This window comes from Anolis sagrei, chromosome X, assembly GCF_037176765.1.
Source record: "Anolis sagrei isolate rAnoSag1 chromosome X, rAnoSag1.mat, whole genome shotgun sequence".
NCBI lineage: Eukaryota > Metazoa > Chordata > Lepidosauria > Squamata > Dactyloidae > Anolis > Anolis sagrei.
The window spans coordinates 102,220,947-102,245,055 of NC_090034.1; the positions used below are offsets into that span (position 1 = coordinate 102,220,947).

Below are 24,109 nucleotides of genomic sequence, written 5' to 3' on the forward strand. Positions count from 1 at the left end.
TAGTTCTCAGATAGTAATAAAAGCTGAAATAGATGAGAAATAAATAAATAAATAAATATTATTATTTTTATGTTATTATTATTTCTTGTTAATGTGTATTTATTTATTGTGTACTAATCTTGTTTCAAATAATAACAATAGTTATAATAATAATAATAATAATACCAGTCAGTGGTGATCGGCACACTGGGTGCAGTGCCTAAAGACCTTGGCCTGCACTTAAACACAGTCGGCGCTGACAAAATTACCATCTGCCAGCTGCAGAAGGCCACCTTACTGGGATCTGCATGCATTATTTGCCGATACATCACACAGACCTAGACACTTGGGAAGGGTCTGACGTGTGATCCAATTCAACAGCCAGCAGAGTGTCTGCTGTGGACTCATCTTGTTGTGTTTCCGATAATAATAATAATAATAATAATAATAATAATAATGATAATGATGATAATAATAATAATAATATATCACACAATCCTAAATGCTTGGGAAGTATTCAACTTGTGATTTTGTGATATGAAATCCAGCATATATATCTTGTTTGCTTTGCCATACTGTGTTTTTGTGTCAGTATAATAATAATAATAATAATAATTATTATTATTATTATTATTATTATTATTAGGTTCTTGTGGGTTTTTTCGGGCTATAGAGCCATGTTCTAGAGGCATTTCTCCTGACGTTTCGCCTGCATCTATGGCAAGCATCCTCAGAGGTATGAGGTCTGTTGGAATTAGGACAATGGGTTTATATATCTGTGGAATGGCTGGGGTGGGGCAAGGAGCTCTTCCCTGCTGCAGTTAGGTGTGAGTGTTTCGCTGATCACCTTCATTAGCATTTGAAGGTCTGCAAAGCCCACCTCCTCCAAGATGAACTGAACCACCTCAACTGGGCTCTCCAGGCCAAGGGAGACTCCACCTCAGACATCAGAAGAGCTGCAAGACCAAGAACAAGCCACGAGAGTAAAGATGAAGATCCACCCAGAGGAAAAGTGTTCCTGCCATACATCAAGGGAACCACTGATCGCATAGGGAAGCTGATGAGGAAACACAACATACAAACAATCTACAAACCCACCAAGAAAATCCAACAAATGCTACGTTCAGCAAAGGACAAGAGGGATCCTCTCACCTCTGCAGGAGTCTACCGTATACCATGCAGCTGTGGACAAGTCTACATAGGGATCACCAAACGCAGCGCCCAGACACGCATCAAGGAACATGAAAGGCACTGCAGATTACTTCAACCAGAGAAGTCAGCCATAGCAGAGCACCTGATGAACCAGCCTGGACACAGCATATTATTTGAGAACACAGAAATGCTGGACCACACCAACAACCACCATGTCAGACTACACAGAGAAGCCATTGAAATCCACAAGCATGTGGACAATTTCAACAGAAAGGAAGAGACCATGAAAATGAACAAAATCTGGCTACCAGTATTAAAAAACTCTAAAATTATAACAGCTAAACAACAGAGAGGAAAAAACCAGGCACAGATTAACACCTCCCAGGAACAGATTTTCCCAGGCTCAGGCAGACCTTCAAATGCTAATGAAGGTGATCAGCAAAACATTCACACCTAACTGCAGCAGGGAAGAGCTCCTTGCCCCACCCCAGCCATTCCACAGATATAGAAACCCATTGTCCTAATTCCAACAGACCTCACTACCTCTGAGGATGCTTGCCATAGATGCAGGCGAAACGTCAGGAGAAATGCCTCTAGAACATGGCTCTATAGCCCGAAAAAACCCACAAGAACCTAGTGATTCCAGCCATGAAAGCCTTCGACAATACATTATTATTATTATTATTTGCAAGCTGTTGATGCAGGTTTGCAGTGCTGTAAAAGTACTTGAAGGTCAAATAGAGATTTGTTGGAAAAGATTCCAGAGCTAATTCAGCGGTTAGAATTTAGGAGACAACGGAAAACCAGTCTTTTTCCAGCAGGCGGACCCAGTCAACTTTGAACTATGAGTTTTGGATTTGCATTTTATTGCTGCTATATTTTGATCTTGGTACCATGTGTTTTGGTGCATGTATTATATGGTGGTGTGTTTTGATTGTGTTGTATCCCATCTTGAACTATCAAAAATTATTATTATTATTATTATTATTATTATTATTATTATTATTTGAAACACATTATTTGAAACACAACAAGATGAGTCCACAGCAGACACTCTATTGAATTGGATCACACGTCGGACACTTCCCAAGTGTCTAGGACTGTGTAATGTATCGACGTATAATGCGTGCAGATCCCAGTAAGGTGGCCTTCTGCAGCTGGCAGATGATAATTTTGTAGGCGTTGATTGTGTTTAAGTGCAGGCCAAGGTCTTTAGGCACTGCACCCAATGTGCCGATCACCACTGGGACCCCCTTGACTGGCTTGTGCCAGAGTCTTTGCAGTTCGATCTTTAAATCTGCATATCGTGTCAGCTTTTCCAGTTGTTTCTCTGCAATCCTGCTGTCACCTGGGATTGCGACATCGACGATCCATACTTTGTTTTTTGACACGATTGTGAGGTCAGGAGTATTATGCTCCAGAACTCTGTCAGTCTGAATTCGGAAGTCCCAGAGGAGTTTGGTGTGTTCATTCTCTGTAACTTTTTCTGGCTTGTGATCCCACCAGTTCTTTGTCGCAGGAAGATGGTGTTTGTGGAACAATCAAATGGATCATCTGAGCAACGGTGTTGCGCCTCTGCTTGTAGTCTGTCTGCGCGATCTTCTTGCTGTAGCTGAGCATGTGATCTGTTGTTTCATCTGCTTCCTTGCAGAATCTACATTTGGGATCTGTTGTCAACTTTTCAATTCTGGCTTTGATTATTATTATTATTATTATTATTATTATTATTACCACCAAAGTTACAGTTAGAGAGATGGTCCCTCCCCAAAGGAACCTTTCCAATAAGTTCATGTTCCTCTTCATACCTGTGGCATCACTGTTTTCAGTTGACCTGCAAGTAGGCCAAAAAAGCAGAAATGCTTTCGACCTCCTTCTGCAGTAGCCAGGAAAATCTCCACATTTATTGTGCTGAGTCCTTATAATATTTTCAATTCCATGTCACAGTTGGACAGCTTTCCTCCTGTAAACATAAGATACCAAGCCGAGGTAGAATTTGGTATCCATTTTGTGTCGCTGCTACTGAAGCAAAGCCCAAAATTCAGAAGGAGATACCAAGTTTTCTTCTTTTCAGGTTGGCCGGCGCCAGCGGACGGAAGAAGATCTTCCGCTTGAGCGATGCCATCAAGCCTCTGACAGACGCACAGAGGGACAAGCTGAAGGTGGCGGCCGTGAAGCGGATCCTGCGCTCAGAGAAGGCCGTGGCATGCAGCGGGGCTGCTCAGGCAAGTCCAAACGAGTTTGAATGTGGAATTGTAGAACTGGAAGAGACCCCAAGGGCCATCTAGTCCAACCCCCTTTTGCCAGGCAGGAAAAAAACAATCAAAGCACCCCTGACAGATGGACATCCAGCTTCTGTTTAAAAGCCTCAAAATGGGACTCTGGGGAGGCAGAGAGTTCCACTGTTTAATAGCTTTTATCATCAATATGTGCTTCCTAATATTCAAGTGGAATCCACTTTCCTGTAATTTGAAGCTGTCGCTCCTTTAAAAAAATGTTATTTATATATTTCATACATTTGTACCCTGCGCTTCTCAACTCCCCCTGCCCGGCTTACATCCAGCACAATTCGATGCCATTACATATAAATAATACATACAGTAATTACATATAAGAACACAGCAAATTAATTTTAAAATTAGTTTTAAAATAGAAAGTGCAATAATACTTTTGGGGTGGGTTTCGAGGGGCTTCCTTGGCCAGGATGCACATGGGAACTGATAAAGCTTCATGACGAAGAAGAAGAGAGCATCTGGGGCTCATTTTGGGGTGGATTTTGGGGAGGAATGTGAGAACTAATAACGTTTGGGGCAAGAGACAGACAGACCCTTTGCGGTGGGTTTCGGGGGTCTTCCTTGTCCAGGGAACTGATAAAGCTTTAGAAGGAAGAATGAGAAAGAATTTGGAGGCATTTCTGAATGAGCTTTGGGGGTCTTCTTTGTCCAGGATACATATGGGAAACGACAAAGCTTGAGGAAGAAAAAGGTCAAAGGTTTTTTTGGGGTGGGTTGTGGAGGGCAAATGTAAGAACGGATATCATTTGGGGGGAAGAGAAAGACTTGTTAATTGTTTAACAGCATTGAATGTTTGCCATATATGTGTTTGGTAATCCACCCTGAGTCCCCTTGGGGAGTTAGAGCGGAATATAAATAAAGATTATTATTATTATTATTATTATTATTATTATTATTATTATCATTATTCTGGCTGTCTAACCTTATGTAGAAACAAATCAAGTGAGCACAACACAATCGGAAGCCTGTCAGTCTATTTTCCGTAACATTATCATCATTACCATTGTCAGTGATCTGCCAGCTTGTCTTATTTATTTATCTCAATTGTTGGTGGCCCCCCATCTCTGGAGCGCCCTTCCAAGGGAAATAAGACAGACCCCATCCCTCCCCTCCTTTCGTAAGAGCTTGAAGACCTGGTGATTTCAACAAACTTTTGAGAATGACCAGTTCTAACTCAGCCCTACACATTGTCGAATACGGCCTTATTCTTCCTACCAGTTACCCAGATTATTTCCTCTAATCAGCCCCAGAATGAACAGCCACAGACCCATACCTAATATTATTGTTGCCTGCCATAGCATTGCACTTAATTCCCAGGCCCTCGAGAATTTTTGGGCTTGCACACATCTTGGCCCGGCCTTTTAAATTTTTAAATTGCCTTGAACAGGCAGGATTACTTTTAATATATGTGTGTTATGGCGACAATTTTTATGCTTATATTTTGTTTGTTAATCTTATGGTTATGTTGTTTTTACTCTGTATGTTTTGTGATGTTACCTGGGAACCGCTCTGAGTCCCCTCGGGGAGATGGAGCAGTATATAAATAAAGTATTATTATTATTATTATTATTATGTCTCCTCTCAACCTTTACGTCAGCAGGCTAAACAGACCCAGCTTTTTAAGCCACGTCTCAGAGAAGTTCATAGTTTCCAGACCATGAACTGGCTGAGTTTGGGATGTTTCCCTCACTTTGACCCTTCCTTCCTCCCAACAGGCCCGAGTGAAAATCCTCTCCTCCCTGGTGACCCAGTTCGAGGTCCCGCTCAAGAACGAGGTTTTGAACTTCATCCTGGATGACGTCCGCAACCGGCTGGACCTGGCCTTCGCTTGGCTGTACCAGGAGTATAACGCCTATTTGAGCCAGTATCCCACTGGATCTCTCAACAACTACGACGAGTGTCTCATCGGGCTGCTCTCTGGGCTTCAAGAGAAGCCGGACCAAAAGGATGGGTAGGTAGTTGCTCTTGCAGAGGCATATCAAGGGCCCACTATATTGCTTGTAGTACTGTACTGTTATTTTTCATATCCTTTGGACATCTTTGTCCACAAATTCTTTCTGAGAGCTTGTTCCTGCCTTTTCTTCATGCAGGATCTTCACCAAGATGGTTCTTGAGGCCCCACTGATCACAGAGAGTGCCTTGGAGGTGATCCGGAAATACTGTGAGGATGAGGTGTGTGCCGTGGTGGTCCCATATAGTCCAGTCTTTTTTTAGTGGGAGAGGTTGTTCAACATCTTTATTAATGACTTAGATGAAGGGTTAGAAAGCATGATCAAGTTTGCAGATGACACCAAATTGGGAGGGATAGCCAATACTCCAGAGGACAGGAGCAGAATTCAAAACAATCTGAACAGATTAGAGAGATGATTGGCCAAAACTAACAAAATGAAGTTCAACAGGGACAAATGCAAGATACGCCACTTAGGCAGAAAAAACAAAATGCAAAGATACAGAATGGGTGACTCCTGGCTTGAGAGCAGGACATGTGAAAAAGATCTTGGGGTCCTTGTGGACAACAAGTTAAACTTGAGCCAACAATGTGATGCGACAGCAAAAAAAGCCAATGGGATTTTGGCCTGCGTCAATAAGAATATAGTGTCTAGATCTAGGGAAGTAATGCTCCCCATGCTCTATTCTGCCTTAGTTAGACCACACCTGGAATATTGTGTCCAATTCTGGGCACCACAATTGAAGAGAGATATTGACAAGCTGGAATGTGTCCAGAGGAGGGCGGCTCAAATGATCAAAGGTCTATGAAGAGTGGCTTAAAGAGCTGGGCATGTTTAGCCTGAAGAAGAGAAGGCTGAGAGGAGACATGATAGCCATGAATAAATATGGGAGAGGAAGTCATAGGGAGGAGGGAGCAAGCCTGTTTTCTGCTTCCTTGGAGACTAGGATACAATGGAACAATGGCTTCAAACTACAAGAAAGGAGATTGTATCTGAACATGAGGAAGAACTTCCTGACTGTGAGAGCCGTTCAGCAGTGGAACTCTCTGCCCTGGAATGTGGTGGAGGCTCCTTTGGAAGCTTTTAAACAGAGGCTGGATGGCCATCTGTCAGGGGTGCTTTGAATGCAATTTTCCTGCTTCTTGGCAGAATTGGGTTGGACTGGATGGCCCATGAGGTCTCTTCCAACTCTAGGATTCTATAATGCTCATGCGTTTTGAAAGGGGATGCCCTGAGAAGGAAGGGGCAGGGAAGCTCCTCTCTCCCAGCTCAACTGCTTGCATGTAATGTAACACAATCTGGAGCTCAACCTGTGTATTATTTCCCCCCACTTTCCTGCAAGAGTTGTAGTTTGAAGCACCCCCTTTGCTAATCTCAGAGCATTTTTTTTCTGACTCTTTCTGCAGAGCCGGTCCTACCTGGGCATGTCCACGCTTCGGGATCTGATCTTCAAACGCCCAGCCAGGCAGTTTGAGTACCTGCATGTTCTCTTGGACCTCAGCTCCCATGAGAAGGACAAGGTGAGTCTTGGGTTAGCCTGTGTTGGTGGCCGGGAGCAGCACAAGCAACAGCTATGGGGTTGGATGAGATGGTGACATCTTTGCTTTCTGGTTCTTTGGTACACAACAGCTTTGTTTCCTGCCCCAAATTATTACAAATATTGTTATACTAGTGTAGGTAGTAAGCTAGCCCAGGTTAGGCATTTTGAAACACTATTTATTAGAAACTAGCTTGGATACCCAGCGTTGCCCGGATTATTTGAAAAAGTCAATTTTTAATGGTACAAAATGCATAAGGTTGTGGGTGAACTACAAATCACATCATGCCAGTTAACCCCAAGAAATTCCATCAGTACTTAGTTGGTTATGTTGGGCAAGTTTGCTCTAGATGCATCATCAATGGGGTTCAGTGTGCTGTAGGGTGAACTACAACTCCCACTATGGTGAGTCAGTCCCCTCAAACCCCTCCAGTAGGTTGAGTTAGTCATGGGGATTCTGTGTGCCAAGTTTGGTCCAGGTCCATTATCGGTAGAAGTCACAGTTTCTCTGTGGGTGAACTACAGCTCCCAGAAAGGAAGGTCAGTTCCCCCAAACCCCTCTAGTAATCACATTTAAACATATTGGGTATGTGTGCCAAGTTTGGTTCAGATCCATTGATGGTGGGGTTCACAGGGCTCTCTGGATGTGGGAGCTATCTTGGAAATCACATACAAACATAGATAGATACATAGATACATGCATACATATGTTCACTTTTATTATAGACTAGCTTAGGTACCCAGTGATGCCCAGGTAGATAAAAGATAAATAAATGACTTCCAGATAATGTGTGTAAGGTGAATATGAAACATATGGATTTCCTATGCAAACCCAGGTATTCCCAAATCACAAGCCTTTTGGATCCCAAGTGTTTCAGATGATTTCAGACGTTTCACATCATCTTCTCTCTCAGGTTCGCCAGCAAGCCCTTCTGTTCATCAAGCGGATGTATGACAAAGACCACTTGAGGGAATATGTGGAGAAGTTTGCCCTGAATTACCTGCAACTCCTGGTCCATCCCAATCCTCCTTCTGTCCTTTTTGGCGCTGACAAAGATACAGGTAATGGGACTGATCTGGATCAAGAGGTGTAGCGGGCTGGACAAGCTTAAGGATAGGGGTACATTGAAGTATAACGCCTCTAAAAGGCATTTAATTTGTCCCATTACACTGGGTGCTTATTGTTTATGTTTGTGTCAGTAGATGTGCCTTCAAGTCCCTTTGTGTCTTACAGCGACTCCATTAATGTTATAGAGTTTCTTTAAGTATGGGATTCCCAGAGATAGTTTTGCCAATTCCTTCCTCTAAGATAGCAATCAAAATTCATTGGCCATCTCCCATCCAAATACTAACCAGGGCTGGCCCTGCTTGGCTTCCAATATTAGACAGAATTTAGTATCGACAGACTTCTTTCTTAAAGAAAGTTGAAAACTAGAAAAATTACCACATATACTTGAGTATAAGCCAAGTTTTTTAGCCCTTTTTTTATGCTGAAAAAGCCCCCTTCCGCATATAATCGAGTCAAGGTTATTTATTATTTTACTCTATTATTATTTTTATTACATTTATTATTTTACTCTATTTATTATTATTATTACATTTATTATTTTATTCTATTGATTATTATTACATTTACATTACTTTATTTTTATTACATTTATTATTTTACTCTATTATTACATGTATATACTCTATTATTATTATTTTACATTTATTATTTTATTCTATTGATTATTATTACATTTACATTATTTTATTATTTTTATTACATTTATTATATTACTCTATTATTATTACATTTATTATTTTACTCTATTTATTATTGTTATTATTCAATTTGTTATTTTACTCTATTGTTATTATTACATTTTTATTGTTCTCTGTTATTACAGTTATTATTACATTTCCATTATTTTACTCTATTATTATTATTATTATTATTACATTTATTATTTTAAATATTCAAAAACATTTAACCTACTGATACCTCAATTAATGTAAATTTATTGGTATCAGTAGCTGCTGCATTTCCAACCCTTGTTTTCCCAGGTTTTTTGTGGTAAAATTAGACGACTCGGCTTATATTGGGGTCAGCTTTGTACTTCTTTGATCTAAAGCTAATGCTGGTTTGGGAGATTATGGGAATTGTCATCTGAGTTCAGATGGGTCCCTCTAAACTCCCTGTTTCGTCTCCCAGCTTCTCCAACGTATATTTAGCAGCCTGATGCCTGACCTCTTCCCTTCCAAACGTCTTTGTTGCCTTGCAGAGGTGGCTGCTCCCTGGACAGAAGAGACCATCAAGCACTGCCTCTACCTTTACCTGGCCCTCCTTCCCCAGAACCACAAATTGATCCATGAGCTGGCATCTGTGTATACGGAGGCCATTGCTGACATCAAGCGTACTGTCCTCAGAGTCATCGAGCAGCCAGTAAGTAGCCTGGGGTGTTGGAAGTCAACCACATCCTGCAGAAGTTTGTAGACCTCATCAAGAAAATAGATAGGCAGATGAGTTAATTGATAAGGAGATCCTTTCTGTCCCCATTGCCCTCCTGGTCTGTGTCTCTATTCTCTCCTACTTCTGTTTGTTAGAGTGATACTTCTCAGGGACACACATCTCTTTATTCATGGCAAGTCCCTGAGTCCTCCATTTTTGTTCTTCTCCTGTGAGCATGGAGAGAGCCAAGATGTCTCCAGAGTGGTAGATAATTACATAGCTGTGCTCTAACTTTTCTATATAGATATGTTAATATAGATTTGTTAACAAATATAGATTTGTTAAGTTATAGTTCGTGTTTATATGTTGGGTTGTATAAATTTTGCTAGTATGGATATATTGTTGTTGTATTCCAGCATTGAATGTTTGCCTTTTATCTATCTATCTATTTATTTATTTATTTACTTTATTTGTATACTGCTCTTCTCAGCCCTAAGGCGACTCAGAGTGGTTAACAGAGCGGTTAACAACAACAATTCAGTATACACAATAGAAAATCATTGGACATTTAAAAACAGTAGCATAACAATTAATTAGACACCAAACATCAATACATCAATATAACAGATCCATCTCGTCTCATCAATAAAATCAGAATCCAGTTTCATTATCCATTATTCCGTGTTCTAATAATCAATTACACTCAATTACACTGCTTGGTCAAATGCCTGCTCGAACAGCCAGGTCTTCACTCTCCTCCGGAATGCCAATAGGGAGGGGGCCGATCTGATATCTGTAGGAAGGGCGTTCCACAGCTGAGGGGCCACCACTGAGAAGGCTCTGTCTCTCGTCCCTGCCAGGCGTACCTGTGAAGCCGGCAGGACCGAGAGCAGGGCCTCCCCAGGCGATCTTAATGTCCTAACTGGTTCATAGGAGGAGATGCGTTCGGACAGATAGGTCGGGCCAGAACCGTTTAGGGCTTTAAAGGCTAAAGCCAGCACTTTGAATTGTGCCCGGTAGCAAATTGGCAGTCAGTGGAGCTGGCGCAACAGAGGAGTGGTATGCTCCCTGAGTGCCGCTCCTGTTAGTATCCTGGCTGCCGAACATTGGACCATTTGAAGCTTACGAGCAGTCTTCAGAGGCAACCCCACGTAGAGAGCGCTGCAGTAGTCTATACGGGATGTAACCAGCGCATGGACTACTGTGGCCAAGTCAGACTTCCCAAGGTACGGGCGCAGCTGGCGCACAAGTTTTAACTGTGCGAATGCTTCCCTGGTCGCCGCTGAAACCTTTTATGTTGGGAATCTGCCCTGAGTCCCTTTGGGGAGATAGAGCAGAATATAAATATATACATGTAATATTTATAATATTATAATGTAATGCAATATAATACTAATAGTAATAATATTATATAATAATTATATATTTATATTTCATGTAATATTACTGATAATATTACAATATAATGGTATAGTACAATATAGAAATATTTAATACTGATATTGTACTAAGCACTACGTTATAGCTTACCCATATTTCATCACATAATAGTCGCACTTTTGATCCCCTTTTAAAATTAATATAATGTAATATAATATATGACAATATATTGTAATATAAAGTATGACAATATATTGTATAAACAGCTAATATAATATTATAATGTAATACAATACTACTAATAATATGATATTATAATTATATATTTTATATTACATGTAATATTACTAATAATATTACAATGTAATGGTATAGTACAATATAGCAATATTTAATACTGATATTGTATTATGCTAATAATATAATATATTGTAAGCTGCTCTGAGTCCCCTTAGAAATAGAAATGTCGTAAATAAATAAAAATGTAGCTCTTTCAATAAAGTCTTTAATAATAATAATAATAATAATAATAATAATAATTCTTAACCGCTTTTCCTCGTGGCGGGTTACAACTTAGCTTAAATACACATAATCTACATAAATAAAAATGTAATGTAATTTGTGGGATTAACATAACTCAAAAACCACTGGACGAATTGACACCAAATTTGGACACAATACACCTATCAGGCCAACAAGCGACCATCACTCATAAAAATACTGAAAAACACACCAGAAGAGACTTAAAAAGCAATTTAAAAAATACATTACAATGCATGCACATAAACACATATATACACATATACACAAATACACACACACACACACATATATATATATATATCTCCATCCATCCATCCATCCTGTACTGGTCAATGACCGAAATAAATGATTTGATTGATATATACACATATACACAAATATATACACACATATACATATATATACACACACAAGACACATATACACAGACTGGGCCACAGCAACGCGTGGCAGGGAACAGCTAGTAATTATATAAAATACACATATCTTTCACAGAGTCCATTATAAATATTGCCCAAAAGATTCGTGTAAACATCTAAATCAGCCACTAGATGGTATTCAGAAAAAAAATTGGGACCCCAATATTAAGCAAAGGGGACCCCATTTTGGATCATGAAGTACATTTTAATATGCCCTATATCCTCAGTTTCATTTCCTGGAGCCCAAGGGGAAATGATTTCTCTAGGACTTTGCTCGGTCTTCCAGTGATTTTTTTTGGCATTTCCCAAGAAGCTATTATAGAGTTGCATCGGACGACACCATAAATTCTCAGTGAGGCTACCTTGGTAGGAATCTCTAAATCCTTCAACACAATTATCATTCCTAACATGCCATTTTCTCCTCTCGTTATCTTCCTATCTTCCAGATCCGTGGGATGGGCATGAATTCCCAGGAGTTGCTCAAACTGGTTAAAAACTGCCCCAAAGGTGCAGAGACCTTGGTGACCCGCTGCCTGCACAGCCTCACTGATAAAGGTACGAGGGGCATTATTGTATATTCTTTGACAGCGGTAAAAGGTTACAGCCAATCCCGGGGCCACTTTCTGAATGTGACAGATCTTCGTGATACTCTATCTTTGGTTTTAGCTTCTCTTTGATCCACATATTAGTATTTCTTGACCTGCTATCCTCTCTTGGGATTCAGAGTTGCTTACAGCCATTTGATCTGAGTACCGTATATATTCAAGTATAAGCCAAGTTTTCAGCCCTTTTTTAAGGCTGAAAAGCCCCCCCTCCCCAGCTTATACTCATATTTAGTATTTTACTCTGCTATTATTATTATTATTATTATTATTATTATTATTATTATTATCCAACAGACAAGAGTTCTTTGCCCCACCCTGGTCATTCCACAGATATATAAACCTCTGAGGATGCTTAAAATAATAATAATAGTAATAGTAATAATAATAATAATAATAATAATAATAATAATAAACTTTATTTATACCCCGCTACCATCTCCCAAGGGACTAGGTGCAGCTTACATGAGGCCGAGCCCACAATACATCAATACAAGCAATAACAATAACAATGCGAAGCAAAATACAAATGCTTGCCATAGATGCAGGTGAAACGTCAGGAGAAAATGCCTCTAGAACATGGCCATATAGCCCGAAAAAACCTACAACAACCCATTATTATTATTATTACTACATTTATTATTTTCCTTTATCATTGATATTTCTTTATTTATTTATTTGCCATATTTATATAGTGCCCCTCTTAGCCCGAAGGCAACTCGAGGCGGTTTACTGTCGGCAGTCATTGCCCCCAAACAACATAAAATACAGTTAAAAACATATACATATACATGGTTTATATTATACATATAATACAGTATAAACCATATAAAAGCAGTAAATCAATAAAAGCCATTAAACACAAGTCCTCAGCGTCTCATCACTAAAATAATTTATTAATACATTTATTATTGATTGATTGTGATGTATAATTGATTGTTTTAATTGTTTATAATTGTTTTAATTGCTGTTTATATATGTTTTATTTTTATTGTTTGTGTAGGCATCAAATTGTGCCTTTTGTAAGCCGCCCTGAGTCCCCCCTCGGGGGTTGAGAAGGGCGGGGTAGAAATACGTGAAATAAATAAATAAATAATTTTACTCTATTATTACTGTTATTAAATTTCCATTATTTTACTCTATCATTTTTATTACATTTATTATTTTACTCTCTTTATTATTATTATTGGAAGGATACGTAAGCATATTTACATTGAAGAAGGTTAGAATAATGGTTTAATCAGAGTTGGACACTCTTATCTTACAGTTTTATGTAAATATTCAAAAACATTTAAACCACTGATGTCTCAATTAATGTAATGTTAATGGCATCTATTTCTATTTTGAAATTTACCTGTCACTGCTGCATTTTCCACCCTCGGTTTATACTCGAGTCAATAAGTTTTTGTGGTAAAATTAGATGCCTTGGCTTATATTCGGTTGGCGTATACTTGAATATATACGGTAATCACTTTTCAGAACTACTTTAGGATTAGGTTTTAAACTACCTAAGGAAGTATTAGCACCCACGTTGGCAGGCTTTAGGAAGAGCTTGAAGACCTGGCTGTTCCGATGTGCCTTCCCGGAATAGGAAACTTCAGCACTATGTCCCAGAAGCACTTTATTAGAGTTTTAGATCCTCTTCACATTGCACATGCCCTGAAATCCAATATGCTGCCTATCACACCCAGCACTTTTTAATCTGTACCCACTACTTGGCCCGGCCTTGGTTTTACTGTGTTTATGATGTAATGTTTTGTTGATATTGCTTTATGTTTTTGATTTGCTTTGAGTTGTATTGTTTTATATTGTTATGTTGAGGCCTCAGCCTTTGTAAGCCTCATCGAGTCCTTCGGGAGATGCTAGCGGGGTACAAATAAAGTTTAATAATAATAATAATAATAATAATAATAATAATAATAATAATACCATACTGTCTGATGTAGTCCCGGTTTATTTCTGTTCTGTCGCATAACCGAACACTACTTTTGTTTTCCACTCAGTTCCTCCATCTCCGGAATTAGTGAAGCGAGTTCGAGATCTGTACAATAAAAGGCTCCCAGATGTCCGCTTTCTTATCCCTGTCCTCAACGGCTTGGAAAAGGTACTCTCTGAGATGGGACAAAGCTGACTCTATGATCCATAATTTCATTCCAGCTGGTTGGTTCTATAAAATGTAGCCATGGCAGTTCAAGTGGTGTCAAACAGGCTTAAATCCACAGTGTCTAGATCACATATGGGCCAAATCTAGCCCACCATGTCCTTTTATGTGGCCCTCAAGATGCTGAAATCTTCTGTATTCTATATCACTAGGCATCATGACTAGGGCTGATGGGAGTTGTGATACAGTAACATCTGGAAGGCTGCCATTTGTTTTGTTTAGTAAGGAGAGTGGGCTTTGAATTGAGATACAAGTCTTGAGAAGATGTTGCCTGACTTTCAAATGTCCTTCCACCTTTTCCCAACCTCAGAGCCACAAGTGCTGTTGGGTTTCAATTCCCATAATCCCCACTGTGCATTGGGAACAATCAAAACTGCTAAGCAACATATGAATACGAACATATATATTTATGAATAAAAACATGAATACACTGAGTATTGATGTTTTTATTGGTTTTTGTTGATTTGTGTGGTTTTTATATTTATGCTAAATGTTTTGAATTGGATTTTGTGTTGTTGGAGGCATTTAATTGTGCCATTTGTAAACCGCCCTGAGTTGCCTTCAGGCCAAGAAGGGAGATCTATAAATATGATAAATAAAGAATAATAAATAATGGGAATAAGAACTAAGAGTATATAAATATGGTAAGAGTATATAAATATGGTAAGTAAATAATAATAAATAATGGGAATAAGAACTAAGAGCCTAAACCGCCCTGAGTCGCCTTCAGGCTGAGAAAGGCGGTATATAAATATGGTAAATCAACAATAATAAATAATGGGAATAAGAACTAAGAGTCTAAACCGTCCTGAGTCGCCTTTGGGCTGAGAAAGGCGGTATCACCAAGTATCTCCAAATATACTTGTGTCTTTGTAGAAGTGGCGCAGTGTGCAGGGAGTCTGATGGCAAATGCAATGTGAATTTGTTGCCGATCCTTTTTGAGGCTTCATTTGCCTTTTCTCCTTTCAGAAAGAGGTGATTCAGGCCCTCCCAAAGCTCATCAAGCTGAATCCCATCGTTGTGAAGGAAGTGTTTAATCGCCTGCTGGGAACACAACACGGTAGGGATCCAAGCTGCAAGCAGACCTTGTATTTCTCTATTGGCAAAAGTTCAGCTGCTGCTGTGACAAGCTTTTCCCAGGGAAAGAAAAAGGACAATGAATAGAATGAAACCATTGTCTGAATAGTCAGCAAAGCTGTAATGCAACTCATTGTCCCCATATAGTCTGCAGAGATGTAAACTGGATTGGAAGACATGGACCAAATGCCATGTACTTGTCAGAAATATTCAAAATTAACTAGGTATTTTAATTACAAAAATGTGAGCCAAGCACTGAAAGGGTTAAATGGATACAATGACTCAGCAAAGGCTGCAATTCAATATAAGCAAGTGTGCCTGTAGCTTAGTAGCCCTGAGGAAGCCCTCAGTCTTAGTAGACCTTAGTGAGGGAGGCCTCAGTATGAGAAGGCCTCAGACTGAGGTAGCCTCAGGGTGAGAGGCCTCAGTATGAGAATGTCTCTGTGTTAGTAGACTTTGGGGTGAAAGAGGCGTCAGTGTGAGAGAGAGCCCTCAGTGTGAGAAGGCCTTAGTGGGAGAAAGGCCTCAGTGTGAGGTAGGCCTTAGTGTTAGTAGGCCTCAGTATGAGAAGGTCTTTGTGTTAGTAGGCCTCAGTGTGAGAGAGGTATCGGTCTGAAATAGCCCTCAGTGTGAGAAGGCCTTACTGGGAGAAAGGCCTCAGTGTTAGTAGGCCTCAGTATGAAATGGTCTCTGTGTTAGTAGGCCTCAGTGTGAAAGAGACGTCAGTGTGAGAGAGCCCTCAGTGTGAGAAAGCCTTAGTGGGTGAAAGGCCCCAGTGTGAGGTAGACCTCAGTGATAGTAGGTCTCAGTATGAGAAGGTCTCTGTGTTACTAGGCCTCAGTGTGAGAGAGGCATCAGTATGAAAGAGCCCTCAGTGTGAGAAGGCCTTAGTGGGAGAAAGGCCTCAGTGTGAGGTAGGGCTCAGTGTTAGTAGGCCTCAGTATGAGACAGTCTTTGTGTTAGTAGGTCTCAGTGTGAAAGAGGCGTCAGTCTGAAAGAGCCCTCAGTGTGAGAAGGCCTTAGTGGGAGAAAGGCTTCAGTGTAAGGTAGGGCTCAGTGTTAGTAGGACTCCGTATGAGACGGTCTCTGTGTTAGCAGGCCTCAGTGTGAGAAGGCCTTAGTGGGAGAAAGGCCTCAGTGTGAGGTAGGCTTCAGTGTGAAAAGGCCTGGTGTGAGAAGCTTCAGGGAGAGAAACCCCAGGTTGAAGGCCATCGTGTATGAAGCTTCAGTGCAAAGGCTGCTGTGCGTAAAGCTACTGTGTGAAGCTCCTATATAAGTTTGGTGTGAGAAGAGTCTCTTTGAAACTGAAGCTGTTTATCTGCATGAGAAAGAAGCCGTATGGAAGCAAAGAAGGAATACGCTAATAAGCTACTCTGCTGTATATATGTGAGGAGAGTCGTTCCCGCTAGCCAACATGCCCACTGACTATGGGATTCTGGTAGCTTCTCTTTTGTGCTTTCTGCTTAATGAATTATTTGTACAGGCCAATGTTGATTCTCTCTCGCCATCATTCGAACAGGTGAAGGCAACTCGGCAGTTTCTCCTTTGAATCCTGGGGAATTGTTGATTGCCCTCCACAACATTGATTCCACCAAGTGTGACATGAAGTCAATCATCAAAGGTATGGCACCTGGCAGTGCCCGGGTTTTTGAAAGGCATTGTTTGTTTTGGGGTGTTAGGTAATATCATTTAGTTAATTAGTAACACTATTTATTAGAAAAAAGCCAGTTTTCGATTTCATTTTTTTATAAATGCTTTCATTAGAAAATACATAACGATGTGGGTGAACTACACTTCCCAGAATTTTGGGTCAATCCTTCCCAAACCAGAACTGTATGCACAACTGGCCATGTTGTGGGTCTGTGTGCCAAGTGTGTTCTAGATCTGACGTTGGCTGGGTTCGGTGCTGTCTGGACGCGGGTGAACTACAATGGAGAGAGAAAGGAACCCTAGGATGTAGCTCGCTGTAACCTGCAATGTCCTTGGAGGGAGTGCTTTTGATGGCTCCTCAGCACTGGGAACTGTACCCTGTTTGTGGAGGCGGGAGTCCTTCTAAATCAGTATTTCTCAACCTTCCTAATGCCGCGACGCCTTAATACAGTTCCTCATGTTGTGTTGACCCCCAACCATATCAGATCTGCAGGATATATTTTCATTCACTGGACCAAATTTGGCACAAATACCCGATATGCCCAAATTTGAATACTGGTGGGGTTGGGTGAGATTTATTTTCTCATTTGGGAGTTGTAGTTGCTGGGATTTATAGTTCACCTACAATCAAAGAGCATTCTGAACTCCACCAACCATGGAATTGAACCAAACTTGGGACACAGAACTCCCATGACCAACAGAAAATACTGGGTTTGGTGGGCATTGACCTTGAGTTTAGGAGTTGTAGTTCACCTACAACCAGAGAGCACTATGGACTCAAACAATGATGGATCTGGACCAAATTTGGCACGGATACTCAATATGCCTAAATGTGAACACTGGTGGAGTTTGGGGAAAATAGAACTTGACATTTGGGAGCTGTAGTTGCTGGGATGTATAGTTCACCTACAATCAAAGAGCAATCTAAACCCCACCAACTATAGAATTGGGCCAAACTTCCCACATAGAACCCACATGCCTTGAAGGGACTCATTGGCGTGAGCCTCCCTCTAGCCTCACATGCCCTCCCTTGCATGCACACCATGCTATCATGTGCTGAGCATGCCTGCTCTCCCCTCGCTTGGAGTTTCAGGTACATCCTCCATTTGGCTGTGAGGCCAGCCAACCACAGCGGAGTAAGGGTTTTGGTGGGAGGATTCGCCATCTGAAGAGAAGGACAGGTGGAGAGATCTTCAGCCTTCTCTGCCAAAGAGGTTCCTAAGACTATCAGAAATATATGTTTTCCAATGTTCTTTGGCGACCCCTCTGAAACCCCCTCACAACCCCCCCAGGGGTCCTGACCCTCAGGTTGGGAAACGCTGTTCTAAATGGACAGCTTCACCACATACACACATACACATTTTTCACTCTTATTATTTGTATTTATTTATTATGTGTATAGATATTATATCTATAAGTAGCTGGTTTTGCCTGTTTCCATGCACACAGCCACCAACCTGTGCTTTGCTGAGCGCAACGTCTACACATCGGAGGTCCTGGCCGTGGTGATGCAACAGCTCATGGAGCAGAGCCCGCTGCCCATGCTCCTCATGCGGACAGTCATCCAGTCGCTGACCATGTATCCGCGCCTGGGCGGCTTCGTCATGAACATCCTCTCCCGCCTCATCTTGAAGCAGGTGAGAAAGGGACTGCAAGGAAGAAGTCTGGGCCTACCTTGTTTCTTACTCCCAGGGTTCCTTCATCCTTTGTTTGCATCATAACGTGATCCCATCGGCCTGGGCTGCCAAACCCATTTCTGTCAAGGCCACATCAGCCTTATTATGGTTGCCTTCAAAGGGCTGTTGAATCCATGCACAGAGAATCCGCAAATATGAAGGACCAACTATAATTTTTAGGAGATTTTTAACATTTGTTGTCGAAGGCTTTCCTGACTGGAATCACTGGCTTGCTGTGAGTTTTCCAACCTTTATGGCCATGTTCCAGAAGCATTCTCTCCTGACGTTTCACCCATATCTATGGCAGGCATCCTCAGAGGTTCTGAGGTCTGTTGGAAACTAGGCAAGTCAGGTTTATATATCTGTGGAATGATGTCCAGGGTGGAAGAAAGAACTCTTGTCTGTCTGTCCATGTTCCAGAAGCATTCTCTCCTGATGTTTCACCCACATCTATGGCAGGCATCCTCAGAGGTTGTGAGGTCTGTTGGAAACTAGGCAAGTCAGGTTTCTATATCTGTGGAATGATGTCCAGGGTGGAAGAAAGAACTCTTGTCTGTCTGTCCATGTTCCAGAAGCATTCTCTCCTGATGTTTCACCCACATCTATGGCAGGCATCCTCACAAGTTGTGAGGTATATTGCAAACTAGACAAGGGAGATGTATATATCTGTTGAAGGTCCACAATGGGAGAAAGAGCTCTTGTCTGTTGGAGGCAAGTGTGAATGTTGCAATTAATCACCTTGATTAGCATTGCAAAGCATTTCAGCTTCAAGACCTGACTGATTCCTGCCTGGGGGAATCATTTTTGGCAGGTGTTAGCTGACTCTGATTGTTTCCTGTCTGGAATTCTCCTGTTTTCAGAATGTTGTTCTTTATTTACTGTCCTGATTTTTAAAAAATATTTTATAAGATTTTATAAGAAGAATATAACTGTCACCATTATATTACAGAAGTACACTGGTCATTATATGTTTTTAATGGTTTTTATATAGTTTTATATTGTTACGGTGAATATTTTTAATTGTATTTTTATGAATGTATGGCATTGAATTGTTGCCAATCTGCAACCTGCCTTGAATCACCTTAGGGCTGAGAAAGGCGGGCTATAAATACATTTAATAAATAAAAATAAAGAAACATTAAAGAAACGTAATCAACCAATACAATCTTCAGAAGGTACCTGAAAACCTGGTTATTTCAATGTGCCTTCAATGATTGAATGTAAGACACTCCCTGACCAAACTTCGCATAAAATGACCTCAGAAGCACTTTATTTTATGGTTCGTGCAATTAAATCCTTCCTCATCCCTGGATCCCCCTCTCTGACAATTTACATTGTCTTATCTCCCAGTGTTTTAAAATTTTATCTTTGAATTGGCCCTGCCCAGTGTAATCTTTTGTGTTTTAATGTTTGATTTTATATTGCTGTATCGTTTATTATATTGGTTTTGCTTTTTATGTATTTTATTTTCTGGTTTTGTTATAATGTGTTTATTGTACTGATGGGTGTGGCCTCATGTAAGCCGCCCCGAGTCCCCCTGGGGGAGATGGAGCAGGGTATAAATAAATAATAATAATAATTATTACTATTATTATTATTATTATTATTATTACAAGTAAAAGAGATTACACACTCTTCTGATATAGCTCAATTTCTACTCCTTTCTAATTCCATTCTAGTCTCCTTTAGCTGTTACCCAGTTTGGGTCCCCAGATATTCTTGAATGACAACTCCCATCACTTTTTATTATCTGGGGATAATGGGAATTGCAACCCAAGTGCACTGTGGCTCTGAGGTTGGGGAAAGGTTAAAGGGGATTTTAAAGTCAGACATCATATTCATTAACCTTGTATCAAAGTCCAGAACCCACTATCCTGACTCAGCTTTCCAGATGGTACTGCATCACAACTCCCATTGGCTCTAGTCCTAGGCATTCAATTAGTGGACAGCAGCAACTGGAAAGAAAATGTAGGACATCTGCAACATTAGATTTACCCTGACTTGGTTTTAATTGGCATGTTTAATTTATTATTTATTGTTTAATGAACTTGTTTAATGAATTTGTATAATGTAAAATTGCTGGAAGAAACATTAACAACCTCAGATATGCAGATGACACCACTCTGATGGCCGAAAGCGAGGAGGAGCTGAGGAGCCTTCTAATCAAGGTGAAAGAAGAAAGCGCAAAAGCTGGGTTGCAGCTAAACGTCAAAAAAACCAAGATCATGGCAACAAGAATGATTGACAACTGGGAAATAGAGGGAGAAAATGTGGAGGCCGTGACAGACTTTGTATTTCTAGGTGCAAAGATTACTGCAGATGCAGACTGTGGCAATCAGAAGACGCTTACTTCTTGGGAGGAGAGCAATGTCCAGTCTTGATAAAATAGTAAAGAGTAGAGACATCACACTGGCAACAAAGATCCGCCTAGTCCAAGTCATGGTATTCCCCGTAGTAACCTACGGATGTGAGAGCTGGACCTTAGGGAAGGCTGAGCGAAGGAAGAGAGATGCTTTTGAACTGTGGTGCTGGAGGAAAGTTCTGAGAGTGCCTTGGACTGCGAGAAGATCCAACCAGTCCATCCTCCAGGAAATAAAGCCCGACTGCTCACTGGAGGGAAGGATACTAGAGACAAAGTTGAAGTCCTTTGGCCACATCATGAGGAGACAGCAAAGCCTAGAGAAGACAATTATGCTGGGGAAAGTGGAAGGCAAAAGGAAGAGGGGCCGACCAAGGGCAAGATGGATGGATGGCATCCTTGAAGTGACTGGACTGACCTTGAAGGACCTGGGGGCAGTGACGGCCGACAGGGAGCTCTGGCGTGGGCTGGTCCATGAGGTCACAAAGAGTCGGAGATGACTGAACGAATGAACAACAACAACATAATGTATTTTAATTATTTTTACTGTTTTAACTGTAATCGTTGTTGTTTATATGCTGATAGCATCACATGATGCGTGTGTGAGGCCGCCCTGAGTCCCCCTTTGTGGGGAGAAGGACCAGGTAGAAATGCATGAAATAAAATAAATAAAAATGTCTAATGATGACGAATATAGGCATTGTGGTCCAACATCTGGAGGGCCACATAAAAGGACACAGCGGACAGGATTTGGCCTGCTGCCATTGAGTTTGGCACATGTGCTCTAGGCCACTCTTATGTCTCAGAGGGACAAAATACAGAGGAGATTCTTCCTGCTGATGCTAACACTCTGCTTCCTCCCCAGGTGTGGAAGTATCCCAAGGTCTGGGAGGGCTTCATCAAGTGCTGCCAGCGCACTAAGCCCCAGTCCTTCCAGGTCATCCTCCAGTTGCCTCCACAGCAGCTCAGCGCCGTCTTTGAGAAGTGCCCAGAGTTGCGAGAGCCGCTGCTGGCCCACGTCCGCTCCTTCACGCCACATCAGGTAACATTGCTTAAAATGAAGCTGGGAAAAGAGTGAGCAGGGAGGAAAGTGATGGTAGTGGTTGCAGTCTAGGTCTGAAACACCTTTTCACCCAGTACCACACCAGAGTCCAGTGCTGGTTTTGACCTATAAAGCTCTATCCAGTTCTGGCCCAGCTTACTTGTCTGAACACATCTGCCTTAACGTTCCACCTTGTAACTTAAGATAATCTGGGGAGGCCCTGCTCTCGTTCCCACCAACATCACAAATGCGGCTGGTAGAGACGAGAGACAGGGCTTTCTCAGTGGTGGCCCCCCGCCTGTGGAACACACTTCCAAGTGAGATACGATCAATCCCATCCCTCGTGGCTATGGGACCAGGCTTTTGGTCAGCAGACATAAATTAGTACTTTAGTGGAAATGGATTGGAAAGGCAATTTACATGAGGATACGATTCTATTTGGTAACACCACATGTTTTTATATTGTTTAATTAATGGCTTATGTAGTTTATGTATTTTATGTATTTTAATGGTTTGATGGTTTGTTTAATGGTTATTGTATTAATTGTTCATGTAACGGCATCGAATTGCTGCCTATGTAAGCCGTCCTGAGTCCCCCTTACAGGGTAGAGAAGAGACGGGATATAAATACCAGAAATAAGAAATAAATAAATAATATCTAGAAAGGTTTATTAAGGAAATCAGGTACAAAGAGAAAAAAGGGCATTTCCAAAAAGGTCGGTAGAATAGAAAATACAAAATAACAGCAATCCAAAAATAGGAAATACAAAAATAGCAGTAATCCAAAAAATGGCAAAGTACATAAAGTCAAGGGAAAGTACTTAGTAATTGTCTATGCCAGAAATTGGAGAAGTAAAGAAATACTCTCGGTCGACCAATAGTTAAAAAGAACGGAAATAATGAACATGGATAGAGTGACGTATTTAACAACAACAAATCAAGGCAGACCAAGAATCCAAACAGACTGGGAACTGGTTAAAGACTATTTGAGAAGAGAAAAAAAAGACTATTTGAGAAAATAATAACTTTTAAAAGGGACTATAATAAACAGGAACGTAGTTGCTCTTCAAATGTTGTGATGGAGAAAGGGGATGTAAGAAACAAACAATGCTATCAAAGTGATAAAAATAATATAATGTAATATAATATATTGTATATACATATAATATTGATAATATTATTTATTTATTTATTTATTTAACTTGTATACCGCTACTCCCAATTTGGCTCGGAGCGGTTTACAGAAGCAGATTAAAACAATACAATTAGCTTTAAAAATAACAATAACAAAACAATAGACTATAGGCATAGTCTATTGTTCACCCGTCAAAAGCTTGCCGGAAAAGAAAAGTTTTACAGGCTTTATTACATTATAATGTAATACAATATAATACTACTAAGAATAATATATTATAATTATATATTTTATATTAAATGTAATATTACTAATAATATTACAGTATAATGTTATAGTACAGTGTAATATATAATATTAATATTGTGCTACGGTAATAATATAATATATTGTATTTCCTTTTTACTTGTAAGCCGCTCTGAAGGGCAACATATAAATATCGTAAATAAAATAATAATAATAAATAAATAAATAAATAAATAAATAACACCAGAAGGATTACACATCACTATAAAGTAGATGGAAGTCAACAAGCTCTTTTTATTTTTTATTTTTTGTATTTTTGGGTTTATTCGATTTTTTTTCTAATTAATGTCTTTCTGCAACACTTTTACACTTTTTTTTCTCTCTTCTTTTTCTTTTTTTTTTCTTCTTCTCTTTCTTTCTTACACCTCTACTACACCACTACTATTAAAATGTCAATAAAAAATATTGAAAAAAGTC

The 24,109-nt window shown here is 40.3% G+C and overlaps 1 protein-coding gene across 1 annotated transcript in view; it reads left to right on the forward strand.

Moving 5' to 3' along the window:
• LOC132782019 (symplekin) overlaps positions 1 to 24,109 on the forward strand; it is a 48,501-nt gene that overhangs the window by 18,539 nt on the left and 5,853 nt on the right. Inside the window, exons 13-24 of the mRNA XM_067461022.1 lie at positions 3,203 to 3,353; positions 5,138 to 5,373; positions 5,513 to 5,594; positions 6,778 to 6,891; positions 7,823 to 7,970; positions 9,176 to 9,336; positions 12,131 to 12,239; positions 14,290 to 14,390; positions 15,417 to 15,507; positions 17,044 to 17,145; positions 18,624 to 18,811; positions 22,075 to 22,251. Of these exons, the coding sequence (XP_067317123.1) occupies positions 3,203 to 3,353; positions 5,138 to 5,373; positions 5,513 to 5,594; positions 6,778 to 6,891; positions 7,823 to 7,970; positions 9,176 to 9,336; positions 12,131 to 12,239; positions 14,290 to 14,390; positions 15,417 to 15,507; positions 17,044 to 17,145; positions 18,624 to 18,811; positions 22,075 to 22,251 (1,660 nt within the window). The remainder of the gene's footprint in view (positions 1 to 3,202; positions 3,354 to 5,137; positions 5,374 to 5,512; positions 5,595 to 6,777; positions 6,892 to 7,822; positions 7,971 to 9,175; positions 9,337 to 12,130; positions 12,240 to 14,289; positions 14,391 to 15,416; positions 15,508 to 17,043; positions 17,146 to 18,623; positions 18,812 to 22,074; positions 22,252 to 24,109) is intronic.